This window comes from Microchirus variegatus (genome assembly GCF_963457635.1).
Source record: "Microchirus variegatus genome assembly, chromosome: 20".
Lineage (NCBI taxonomy): Eukaryota > Metazoa > Chordata > Actinopteri > Pleuronectiformes > Soleidae > Microchirus > Microchirus variegatus.
Window position 1 is genome coordinate 8,025,305 of NC_139821.1, and position 13,475 is coordinate 8,038,779.

Genomic DNA, 13,475 nt, shown 5'->3' on the forward strand with positions numbered 1-13,475 from the left:
TGTGTGTGTGTGTGTGTGAGAGAGGCGGGGACAGACAGAGCCAGCTGCGGGCGCCGTTACCCAGCGCTGACAAGCGTCAGTCTCTGATGATGTCAGAAGGGCCAGTCAGCCGATTGAAACCCATCGAGCTGATGCCTACAAACTCGTCACACACTCCATGTCTTCGTCCTCCAACAGCCCGCTGTTCCTCTGCCGCGTAATTACAACTGAGCTTCTATGTTGCTCCTCCTCCTCCTCCTCCCTCTCTACCACCACTTCCTCCTCCACCTCCTCCTCCTCCTCTTCTTCTTCATCCTCCTCCTCCTCCTCTTCTTGTCCTCTCTCGTCTGCTAGCAGCTCCTGCCGTTCCTCCATTGAGGACGGCCCATGGACAGAGCTTCTGCTTCCTCCCGCCTCTCCCCCGCCCTCGCTGGGACTCAAGCTGACTGCTCGGTCCCTGTGCACTGTCGCTGCTGCTGCTGTTGCTGCTGCTGCTGTGTGGAGAAGGACGCTGCCATTGGGGCTGTTCTGTGAGTTAGAGGAGGTGCTGGACGTGGTGTTTGTGGGGGTGTTGCCATTGAGGAGGTTGTTGGCGGCTTGCTCCATTTCCTCAATGGTCATGTCACAGGCGTCAGCCAACTCGGCCTTGGTCGCCTCGATGAATGACGGGTCCTGAGCGAAGTGACCCAAACCCTCTGATATTAGCACCTTGACAGAGAAATGGGGGCAAAAGAGGAATGGAAGAGGAAGGGGGTGGGATATGGAAGGAAAAGGAGATAGAACTATGTGAGAGGGTAGTAGTTTGTGTTTGCTCCGTCGTGTTCACACATGCACAAGAACACACACTCACCGCCTCCACCAGACTGCCCGCACTGCCATGAGACAGCGAGCTGGAGTCTCTCCTCAGTAGCGAGGGCACTGTTAGCGACACCGGCCGAGGTGGTCTTTGATTGGACACTGAGCCTCCCGGGGTGGGACTAGGCCCTCGGCTGTTCCCGTTACTGTCGCTGTACCTGGGGACAATAAATTATTTTAATTAAAGCACTGTTGAGCCAGCAGTATAAATCAAACTGTGTCGTGGGGCTTGCATTGTGACTTGTAGAAGTTCCCTTTAAAAGTTCTTCCATCTTACCAGGGCCCACAGTTGACAGAGGGCAAGCTGGTATTGAGCTTTTCAAGGGAGTTAGAACCCTCTAGCCTCAGAGAGGGCACTCGCTGGTAAGAGGCATCACTGCTATGGGCTGAAAAAAAAAATTAAAAAAAGAACAGACCAAATGACAAAGCTGCACCATATCATAAAAAACACAATTATTTTCTCTTAAGTAAAACATGTCCTTGATAAGAAATATCATGCATCATGTGTGTATTTTTAGCCTTTAATGTGTGACCATAAACTGTTTTTAAATATTAGCACAGCCTTCCAGTCTGAAAAGTGTTAAAACAGGGTATCTGTAGGGTTCAGCAAGTCAAATTTAAGACCTTTTTAATGCCAACTTGAATGAAATTTAAGACTGAAAACACTATATGCAATAGATAGAAAAATATAATTTTTACATGAAAAAGTCCTGCCTCGAAAAATGTAAGGCCTTTGAGTAATGTATTTAAGACCAGCATATAACATTTTTAATGAATGTAAGTAATTTTAAGGCCTTCATTTTAGAAACATAAAGTTAAGACTTTTTAAGGATGTGCAGACACCCTGTAAAAAGTGAAGCTTCAATAGTAGGACAGATGAGCCACATGATGCCAATTTCGTAAATTATGTTTCAATTTGGAGGAATGTAAATGATAAAGTACAGCACCGAGGAATAGACACCAGTGTGATTTGGTACCAGCTGGTGTCTGTGAATGTCCGGCTTCAAAAACTGACATGGCGCTGGTCAAATTGCAACTCTCAAGGCTTCATAATGGGATTTGCCTAGTAACCAAATGACTGTCTACTTTATACACACATCTATTGTGTGTGTGTGACTGTGGATGCAGTTTACCTGTGGGACTGGCTGGTGGCGTAGAGCACAGCCGACTGAAGAGGGTCGGCGAGTGACTCCTCCTTAGCAGAGGACTCAACCCTGCCACTGCTAGTGCCTAGAGGAGGACAGAGCATGCTGTATTTACAACCTGTTCATGTGAATGTCATTTTATTCATTATATTATAAAAGGTGTCTCCTACCTGATGATGTACAAGGTGCAAGGGTACAGCCGTCTTCTGGGAGACGTCTGGCCTCGACTGTCTCCTGAGACACTCCAGGTGGAAGGATGATCTCCGCACTGACATCCACACCACAAATTATGTCAAAAATAGGCACTTGAACAGAGAGAACAGAGGACGTCTATGTGTGTCTTTACTTACCCAGAGAAGTGGGGCAGAGGAAGACTCTCCTCCTGCGGTCGTCTACCTCGTCTCCTTCCTCCATGGGAGTCAACTGCTTACATGTTTCATCTTGATACACTAGCCTAATGTGAACACAAAGAAGCACACACACGAATTAACGGCAAAATGTTTCAATGTTGTGGATGCTAAATTCGTTTGCTTTCTTGTCAACAGTACATGTCAGAGGAGAGCGAGTGGTCATCCTCGTGGTACTCCCTGTCGTCCACATAGCTCTCGTCGTACGTCTCCTCCATCGACTCCTCCCCTCGTCTTATGATTGGCAGATGGCTGTCGCTTGAGTCCGAGCTACGAAACGACCAAACGCACGACCGCAAAAAGCAAACAAACACACACACACACAGAAAATGAACATAAACACAGACCACGTACAAGAACGACAGGTAGACAAATATGCGGACATAATGTGAACATAAACACAGAGACAAAAAAAGAAGCAGCTGATTAGCAAAAGAAAACAAACTCGGGAGCTTACAAGGGGAGACTGAGATACCAAATGAGGCTTAACCATTGCGCTTAGGAAAAAGGAATGAGCATGACGGAGAAGAAGAGACTAAAGGAAAAGGAGGAAAAGCAGGAGGCAAATAGAGCTATTTTTTTTTCTCTGTCAAAGCAAATATGGTAAGAAGCATCGAAGGCAACACCTGGAGTATGACAAACTGATCGTGTGACAGAGGAGCAGACATCTTTCCAAAACAAAGATAAGAAACAGACAAGATCCTGTCAACCTTATAGCAGATCATGTTATGAACTAATCCAGAGATTGAGATTGTGCAGTATTTTAATGTTGCTGGACTACCCTTCTGTCATTATTTAAAAAGAATGCCAATAAAGTTCGAGAATCAGATTATGTTTTTTCTGCTAATCTCATGGACGAGGTGAAACACAATGAAATTAACCTTCTTTGCTGAAAACTAAAGAAAATAAAATGTGTTCTTTATTGCTGAACTCCTCCATATAATCTGTATAATCTATAAATAAGATTTTCTTTGTATTCAAAAGATGTCATGTCACACTCTCTGTCAACATCTTTTTCATACTTCAGACTTAAGCTTGGAGACATTCTGACATTTGTATTGTTTTTCTTCTTCAGATTAATAACTACGTAGGTTCATGTTAAATTTTTTATTGCTAAACATAAAGACAACTAACTTTTTGAATGCTTTCTCTTCGACAGATACTGTAAAAATCGACTGTCATATGAACAACCTGGGAATGAAAAATCAAGTGTCCAAATGTCAAGATGCCCCTTTAATCCGCACCTATTTCAGGGCTCCACAGCAAACTCTGGGTTAGAATAGTGTTTCTGATTGAAACTAAAATCACTATGTGCGTCATAATATGCACATACCTTGGCTGCAATTAAGGCTGTCATACCATATTTTAACAGGCAAAAGTCGACCCAAGTAAAGACAAATTTCATAAAATCATAAACAAACTAAGAGAAGCAGAGCAACCCAAGGAACTTGTACGATACAACCATTTTACTATTAACATTCTGTCTAACCCAGACCTGCCTTAAACTGCAATAAAGCACAGGAGCACAGAGAGCAAATGTTTGGTCACGTTGCACCAAACAGACTTACTGTGGATTTGGTAGCAGATAATATACAGTAGTAGCAGCTATAGCAACTAAAACATTATGTGCGCAGCAACAAGTGTAACTGTAACACCCCAATAGATTTATTAGGCATTATGAAACCTTTTTACACTCACTTAGCAGACTAACATACACGCATGCACACACACACTCTCTCTTTCTTTAATTTCCCTGGCAACATACCGCATGAGGTTGTCATAAAAAAACGTCCTGCTTGCCACCAGAACCAAAAGACAGGAAAAGAGAAAAGGAAGGGGAAAGAAAGTGAAGGAAAAAGACGAAACCAAATCTGGCCCAGACTGAAATTTGATGTTTTATGTTAGTTAAATATGACGGTTTAGGAAAACTGAAAGAAAAAGGTTAGTTTAATATAAAACTTCAAAATACGACTCATATAAAAGAATATCTTGACACTCAGTGACATGCAACCCTGTCCTCTTGGCTGCACTCACCTCTTTGGAGGAAAGCACCATGCAGATCTTGGCAGCAGGATGGGGGTGAGTGGCTGTCCTGTGTGCCCGTCCACAGTGCTTATAGTCGGACTCGGGAATCGGCTGATGCCCTGGGTCGTAACCCCGACCATGCCAGTGTTGTTGGCATTGTTAATGTTGGCATTTGAGCCTGACGACGAGTAAGAGGAAGGGGTGAAGGTGGTCGAGTCCATAAGCTTCTCGTGGGACGGGCTTTCGCCTTCGCAAGGTGAGCCCTTCTGGCTGATATGCAAAGGACGCTGGGTAGTGAAGGACTGCGGGAAAGACGCGCGGCCGTCGCTCTGGTTGTAGTAGTTGACGTGGTTGCCAAATAACCCACCCGTCCGCTGAGGAATGAGAGGAGAAAGGGGAAAACATTTAAAAAAGGAGAGGAGAGGAAGAACACGGGATAAAATTATATCCTAAGTCAGAATTCCTACTGTCACACGCACTGCTCGCAGCAAGCTTTAAATTAGCCATGATGGGGAATCCTTGGTTCCTTGGCGTAGAAGCAGACTAATGAAACTGAATTAATTGGTATAAAACCTCCACATTGCTGATATTGACCAGTTACCATCGGAATGATTTAATGTTATATCCAATTCTGTTTGCTACTGCAACTCAAAAGTATTTCAGTTTGTCTCATATAAAAAAGTAATTGTAAGAAAGTCCGGCTTCTAACAAAATAGGAGCAATAATATGAGTATTGCTCCTATTTTGCAATGATGGTGAAATGGAAGGCATGTAACTAGCTTACCTCACCTTACCTCTCAGCGAAAGAGTAGAAGACTCTATATGTGTATGTGTGACTGAAATGATGGTTGTTGTGTTAATGCCATTGATTTATTTTGTCAGTGAATGATTTAAAACCCAGAAGAGCAAACATTCAAGTTCAGAATCTGCTGTGATTGGTAGCCAAGCTATGTGGTGGCAAATTAATGTGGTTTTGATCTGAACACATGCAAGCATGTACATGTATGTGCATGGAGCAGTAATGTGGCTTCAAGCTGGAGCGGCAATCATCTCGCTCTCCCTCTCTGTTTCTCTCTGGAGAGTGAGTGAGGGTGTGTGTATCCAACCTTTACCCTGAAGATATCGTCCTCAGATGCGGCCGACACGGGCTCCTTCAGACCTTTATCCATCTCCTCCTCCACAGTCAGGTCTCCAGAGATGGCCCTCCGAATCTCTGGACCAATATCATGCAACGTCCGCAGGCCCGCCTACAGAGATAAGACAAATAACCACACTGTGTTGCACTTATCTTGGAATAACAGAGACCGATGGCTTTATTGTTCTGTCATAACCCCCGAAAACAAAGCATCAGTGGCTGTGCTCACACAAAATACTTAAGTTTCTTGTTCTACTTTATTCCCTCAAATAGTTCTTCCACAATTCTGTAACCACAGCCTAAAGAGTTTGTGTACCTGCAGAGAGAGGGCAGTTTTGGGAGGCACCTTGGCCACCAGCCCTTGTTCTTTCCTCTTCTTAAACTTGCGGAAATACTCTTGGATGAGGAAGGTAGCGTAGAACTTCCCGACAGTGACCTCATCATCTGCAAGAAAGCACATTTATTTAAGATGCTTACGTTTAAAACAGTTTGTTTTTGTTGTGATATTCAGTATACGTACCACCAGCAGGAGGCACTACTTGATCTAAGAGTTTCATGCTGGTTCTCTTCCATATCTTCTTCACGATTGCCCTCAGTTCCTCATTGGCTTGCTCTAGGTTGCCTGAACATATGAACAATGTAGGAATTTAAAGTCGCGAGGAATGTTGTAAAGTGGTTATTGATAATTAGATATCAGGGTTTTATTTTATACTATTGTAAGGTGGGAGGAGGTTGACGTGTCATCTATCTGTACAGTATAAATGTCATGTGTCTGTTTACCTTCAGTCTTAATCCTGAGTGCGGTTCTGACCAGGGCAAACAGTGTGGCATTGAACATCACTGTTCCATCGCTGTTCAGAGGCATGTTCATTGACACCAGACGCTACATGAGATAAAACAGACGCACACAAAATCATCCTCCGTTTCATACATGTTTGATCTGAAAACTTGCCAGTTAAAAGATAGATGGATAGATAGAGGGATAGATAGATGGATTGATAGAGTTTGCTAGCTAAAATGAAAACTTGCTAGCAAACGATAGATAGATAGATAGATAGATAGATAGATAGATAGATAGATAGATAGATAGATAGATAGATAGATAGATAGATAGATAGATAGATAGATAGATAGATAGATAGTGACAAGAATCCAATTATACTTAGACCATGTTTAGCCACATGTGTGTCTCTGTGTGTGTGTGTTTACCTTGCAAGCCACCCTGTGCGGACAAAGCTTTCCAAAGCCAAGGGGAGGCTGGATTCTCCGCAGCAGAGTCACCACATCGAGGTGCTTTATCCTCCCCCTAAATATGAAGCACAGTATGTCACAGGACAGAAATTCTCTCCACAACGACTGCTGATCACAGTGTCTTTATTCTGCTCACAGACGCCGTCATTGTCAGTAAACTCACTTAGCTTCTGGGTCGTACTCAGCCCAGATTCTTTTGAATTCGTCCAGATGATGCGGCCCCAGGATCGACCAGTCACGCGTCAGGTAATCAAAGTTGTCCATGATGACGGCCACAAACAGGTTGATGATCTGGGGACAACATCAACAGTCAGTCAGACTCTAAACTACCAATTTATACTAATTTAAGGAGTGTTATTTTTTGTTTAGAGCCTTTGTGAGAAGCCAAATTAGGCAGACGTGGAAGAATCTTCAATTTATCCAGTGTAATTGTTTGACATTAATCAAACTCTCTGTTTCTCTGCTTGAGAACAGGAAAATTAAAAATCTATGTCTGTCTAATTCCGTGTCTGTACTCACCAGGAAGGCACAGAGCATGTAGAAGCTGACAAAGTAAATGATTGCAAACTGGCTGCCACAGTCCTCGTTGGTTGTGCTGTTCTCATTCGTCGATCCCTTCTCACATGGGATGGGACGATGGGGTGAGCACGCCAGCATGATCTCCTGCCACGCTTCACCTGTTGCACATCTGACAGACACACACACACACACACACACACACACACACACAACGCAAATATGCATGCAAGGATACACGGATATAGGTACGCCAACAAAACACAGAGGCACACGTCATGCATAGAGATACACGTGTGCACATGTGCACCAGTATGGAGTCACATGTGCATTTATGCATAAGCACGTACGTAAACATATACGCGTAAGCATAAAAGCATAAAGTGACACACACACAAGCACACAGGTGTGAAAACAAAAGGAGAGAGACATACACAGATAAAAGCATTAGATTGTGTGAAACAGCATAAAAAGCAATACCTTGGCAGTGACATGATCGTGTAGTGCAAACTGACACAACATTTTCTCTGAGTCAACTGGAGTTAAGGCTTGACATTGACAGATATTCTGGCATTTAATTAATCCATGGCTGTCAGAACAAGAAAGAACAAGAACATTCAGGAGATCCAAGTTATTGTTACCGATTTTGGCAACACATGAATTATTTAATAATGGAAAAGAGGAGAATAATAGTGCGAAATGCAATAAAAATCAATTAAATGACTGTCACTAATTAGGAGAATAAAGGGCAGTCGTGTAGTAATCTTCCTCACCTGAAGAGCAGCAGCACGGCCTGAGGGAACGTCTGGAAATTGTTGTTCCTGTTGATCTGCGTGTGGTCCCGCAGTGCTATCTTACCAAACATCTGCACAGGAGGGAAGTAAGTAGTCACAGCACACAGCGATATGATGTCAGCGTTGACAAGAGGAAGTCAATCAGAATTAAAGGCCAGCTGTCCCTGGCCAAATCAAATCAAAGTGTCTCCCGCTCATCATCAATAACATCAACTATAACAACACGTAGAGGAAAGTAGGGAGGAGACGACGACGACAACAGACAGTCACTAGGTGGCAACAGCTTGAGAGGAGGGAAGAAAAGTGGTGAAAAGCAGGACGACTCCGCGAAGACAAACACAGCACAAAAGGCTTTGCTAAAGAAAAAAGAGATGGAGAGAGAAGAGAAAACACAGAGAGAACAAGTCAACTGCTTACCTGCATTCCGATGACAGCGTATATGAAGAATAGCATCACTATAAGAAGAGCTACGTATGGCAGAGCCTATGAAAGAAAGGGACATATTAGAGACCAGTTCGTCTACGATGTTATCATGCACCGGGGGAGCTGGAGTTCATTCACTTTCATTCAAATCGCACACATGCAATTTATCTGCAGTTGCTTTTAAGACATAATAATAATAATAATAATTACAAAAAAAAAATATGTGAAAGTATTTGGGTTGTTAATGAAATGAAAGTGAACCGATCTGCAGTCCTGTGTGGCACAACACCAAAAACAGTCCAAGACAAATCATCTGACTTAGGAGAGAAACGCCTCAGTAAAATACAAACTGCTTGTGCCGGAAAGAGCAGAGCCACAGCATGACAATTAAATGATGAAGTAAAGTATGTATCCCAATGATGGAGATAAAGAGGAACAAATTCAAACGACGAGTTTGTGCTTGAAATTTCAATGACTGTTGCATGAAGTGGCTCGTCTTATCCAGCACAAGAGAGAGAGAACAGATTATTTTTCACGTCCCAGCAACTCTCTATCAAATGATTTCATTTTTGGTGGAGTGCTTCTTGAAACTTATCTACCACTTTACCCGCCTACAGGGAATGGTGAGCACTAAGGGGTTAGTGATAGAGGTCATTTGAGAGTGAGAAGAGTAGTCAAAGGAGATGTGGAGAAAGGTGAGACGAGAAGTTAGGATGAGGAAAGAGGAGGTTTTTGAGTTCCTGCCTATTTACCCAACGATATGTCCCTATAAGTCCCTCCCTGAATCTGCAGCAGGACTCCCAAACCACCTCTCCGTTACCTCACGCCTTCCCCCCCGGTCTTTCCCTCCTTCAACATTACACTACAGGTAAACACAGACGACACATGTCTTGTGTCCCATTCCGCTGACTTTCTTAACAATTAAGGAGGTGGAGACAAGGAGGGATGAAGCAAGGAAAAGAAAGGCAGCTTGTGAGACTTTGGCCAGGCTGGATTTACACTATCTGAAATTACAACTAAATTTCTATTTATGAAGATTTAAATGAGCCTATTCTGGGGTTAATTGTGCATATAATCACCTTGTTGGAAATATGAAATGAAACACCAGCGACTGGCATATAAACATTAAAATCACTTAGCCAAATTTGGATCATAAAATCCATTAAGGACTGTTGGGGGGATCAATGGCATCCAAAGACCATTCAGGCTGACATGAGGACTAAAGATCTGCTTTTTTTTTAATCCCCCCTCTGCTATTTCTGTCCTGTGCAAACCCAACCCCCCCCTGCTCTAGCATGTTGTGTCCGGTTCTCCCCTCACTTGGAAGGATTTGATGAAGGTCCACAGCAGGGTCCGAATCCCTTCCCCGCGAGACAGCAGCTTCACCAGCCTCATCACGCGGAACAGCCGGAAGAAGGTGATGGAGATCCTGGCGTTCTCTTCAGAGTTCTGCAGTCCCTTTTGGTGGGGTTTGGTGTTTTTTGGAAAAACACAGGACGCATGAGGACACATGCAGATAGGCAAGGGAGGGAAACACACACACACGCACACATAATCATACAAACACATGCATAAACGCAGACATACAACCATTTGAATGCATATTACCACCCACACATACATGTGGATGTAAATATACAGGACACACACACATACATACACACACAGACACACACACACACACACTCAGTTAATAAACGGAAATCTGCGTCCTACAAAATCCCATCAAAATCAACTGGCACAAGAGATCTGGGAGAGAATCGGGCAATCATGCCTATGTTTGTGGCTTCCAGAAAAAAAACACTCGGCAACAAAAGGAAAGGACCTGAGCATCCATCGGCTGTCTCCTACCATGCAATAAACCAGATTAAAGTTACTGCACGGCATCACATTCAATCTCTTTAAAGATCTTAAACATCAAACCCTAAAAAGCATCACGAGGAACCAATTTAACTTTATTGGTCCTTCAAACCACAACACTCTGCGTTTCATTCTGCCTCACCTCATTGCTGTCATAATCATTTTCCTGTGTCCTATTACAGGTGAAATCATCATTGCACCAGTGAAATAAAAGCATTTTAAACATATCGTATCCGTATTTGGAAATTCCAGTAGTGTGGACTACAATTCTCACTGAGCTATATTCTGCAAAAACTCTGCAAATAATGGAGGTAAACTCTTATAAATCACTGGTAATTCACAACAGATAGGGGGTCCAAAATAAGATCTAGCCTTGCGGCAAATTCCTGTTTCACTAAATCATTTAGACAGGCTAATTGCCAGTCACAAAAGAAATGTGTCACCAGGAGCAACAGTGCAAAGAAGATATTCAGGTAGTTAAAGATATTTTTGCCTCATGCAGCTCCTGCCAGGTGCAAATCTCTTCCGTCTACTTTACTTTGACCTTGTAGATACTGTTGCATGGCAGCAATGTTTTTATTTTAATCCTGAATCTATATCGCAACGAGCAAAGCGTTGAAGAAACCTATTGATCGGTGTACTTTGAGCATTTCTAATTAAACCACCATGGTGAAATACAAGTTTAACACATTCTGCCTGTTGTCTCAATCGTCATCCACTGGAAATAACCCCATAATGAAATATTCAGCCATCTTATGCAAGTGCTATACTAATACAGATTTATTTATTTATGCTACCACTCCTCATTCTCTGGGATAAAAAGGCAGAAACCCAAGGCAACATCAGGATCTGTGTAAACCAAGACTACATTATATTCACAATTACACCACAAACACTAGATAAACCAAAAACAAGAGGCCAGGAAGAAAAGAAAATGCAGTATTTTCTTTTCTTCCTGGCCTTACATGTAACCAGTACAGTGCCATGGCCCAAAAAATGCAACATCAACAACGCCATGACCTCTGAATCTGTTTTGCCATGTGAGTTTTTCCAAGAAGCCACAAATTCTTAAAGTTAATCCCACAGTGATTACACAGTGTGCTCCTACAAAAAGAACCAGCCATTCTTCACACATCTAACTGCAGTTTGGGATAACAGATATCGTATGTTACTTTTCAAAAATATTTTTTTTTTTGTCTCCAACATTTACACAAATAAAGGTTTGGGAAATTCAAATTTGATCATTATTACTCTATTATAATGTGACAATAAGTGGAAGTGGAATCTTGACAAGTAACTCAGGACATGAGTCGTCTCAAAATCCATTGACAGATGTGTGGAAAATGACATGGCATAATAATAATAATAAGTCATAAAATTCTGTTCTACAAGTAATATCACAACTGGACCACAGTGGGCGCCATTGCACCATTGACAGAGTGAGGGCAGTGATAAAGAGAGGTACAGTGACAGTAGGTGTAACAGAGAAAGAAAGAGAAGGGAGACATACTGTACACAAACAGACTGAATCACAGATAGATAGATAGATAGATAGATAGATAGATAGATAGATAGATAGATAGATAGATAGATAGATAGATAGATAGATAGATAGATAGATAGTGTTTGCTAGCTAAAATGAAAAATTGCTAGCAAAAGATAGATAGAGATAGATAGACAGTTTGCTAGCTAAAATGAAAACTTGCTAGCTAAAAGACAGAGAGTTTGCTAGCTAAAATGAAAACTTGCTAGCAAAAAGATATAGAGAGAGATAGTTTGCCCGCTAAAATGAAGACTTGCTAGCTAAAAGATAGTTTGCTAGCTAAAATGAAAACTTGCTAGCAAAAAGATAGATAGATAGATAGATAGATAGATAGATAGATAGATAGATAGATAGATAGATAGATAGATAGATAGATAGATAGATAGATAGATAGATAGATAGATAGATAGATAGATAGATAGATAGATAGATAGATAGCAGGCAACTTGAGAAGTCGAGTCGTGTGGAGGACGGAAGAAACAGTGTGATAGCGTGACCATGATGGCTAGCACCAATGACGAAGCTTTTAAAGGAAACCACACCCATAAAAGGTAAGGGGCAGCAAACTGCAAGCCATGGTGAGGTGGCGGGCAGGGGCAGTGGGGGACCATGGCAACAACAATGGCTGCTCAAGGAAAAGTAACAAGAATCCAATAATACTTAGCCAACAGAATACAGTGGCCTTCACCACACACATATATATATGAACAACATACAAAGAACAGCTGTGTAGATATTGCTCTGGACATGCTGCAGAAGACGATAGCAGGGGCAACAGGACGAGAGAGGAGAGAGAAGCCAAAAGTTTTGGATCATACCATGGATGGCGTAGCAGGAGGAGGGATGGAAGAATGGAGGGATGGAGGGATGGTAGAGGAGGTGGGGAGGCGGACGAGGTTACCGTCGGAGCGTACCATTGGCCTTACCACAGGGGGGTGAGAAGAGGAAGAGGAGGAGGAGGACGAAGAGGAGGAGGACGAGGACGAGGAGGAGTCAGCTGGCTTTAAGGAAAGGCAACAAAGATCAGCACCAGAGCAGCGCCTCGCTGTGTGTTTGTGTGTGTCTGTCACTGTGCATGTGTGTTTTATGTTTCTAGACCAAGCACTCGGCTAGAGAAGGTTCAGTCTGTGATATGTGATTATACTGAAGAAGTAAAAAAAATAAAACTAGGGTATTTCTCTAAAATATAAGCGCATGAAGAAACTGGCCTCATCCTCTGCAGAGGCCACATCGCACTAAATCACTCTGAACGAATGAAATATGCAGGAGTATTGGGGGAAACTTCTGCCCCCCTCCTGGCCTTGAGGGCCAAAATAATGAATGATGGTCAGGGTCAGTCACTGACGGGGGAAAAGGTGAACTGTGAACGTGTGTGTGAAAAATTTTCTATATATATAGTGTCCATGTCTTGTGTGTGTTGTGGGAGAGAGAGAATGGCGCCTCTGTAGCTATCTGTTTTTCTTTCTGCCAGCTGAAGCTACAGTTGATGCAGCTTTAGTTGTTATTTAATCCATTCTTTGACCAGGAAACAGTCAAGATCCA

At 42.6% G+C, this 13,475-nt stretch overlaps 1 protein-coding gene across 1 annotated transcript in view; it reads right to left on the reverse strand.

Moving 5' to 3' along the window:
* Positions 1-135: 135 nt before the first annotated feature.
* cacna1c (calcium channel, voltage-dependent, L type, alpha 1C subunit) overlaps positions 136-13,475 on the reverse strand; it is a gene marked incomplete at both ends in the record, with an annotated part of 156,889 nt that continues 143,549 nt past the window's right edge. Inside the window, 20 exons of the mRNA XM_083906641.1 lie at positions 136-687; positions 830-992; positions 1,112-1,220; positions 1,968-2,064; positions 2,150-2,247; positions 2,330-2,433; positions 2,528-2,656; positions 4,152-4,178; positions 4,421-4,785; positions 5,518-5,658; positions 5,863-5,990; positions 6,067-6,168; positions 6,327-6,429; positions 6,756-6,852; positions 6,961-7,088; positions 7,317-7,485; positions 8,087-8,178; positions 8,525-8,590; positions 9,851-9,988; positions 12,848-12,934. Of these exons, the coding sequence (XP_083762767.1) occupies positions 136-687; positions 830-992; positions 1,112-1,220; positions 1,968-2,064; positions 2,150-2,247; positions 2,330-2,433; positions 2,528-2,656; positions 4,152-4,178; positions 4,421-4,785; positions 5,518-5,658; positions 5,863-5,990; positions 6,067-6,168; positions 6,327-6,429; positions 6,756-6,852; positions 6,961-7,088; positions 7,317-7,485; positions 8,087-8,178; positions 8,525-8,590; positions 9,851-9,988; positions 12,848-12,934 (2,895 nt within the window). The remainder of the gene's footprint in view (positions 688-829; positions 993-1,111; positions 1,221-1,967; positions 2,065-2,149; positions 2,248-2,329; positions 2,434-2,527; positions 2,657-4,151; positions 4,179-4,420; positions 4,786-5,517; positions 5,659-5,862; positions 5,991-6,066; positions 6,169-6,326; positions 6,430-6,755; positions 6,853-6,960; positions 7,089-7,316; positions 7,486-8,086; positions 8,179-8,524; positions 8,591-9,850; positions 9,989-12,847; positions 12,935-13,475) is intronic.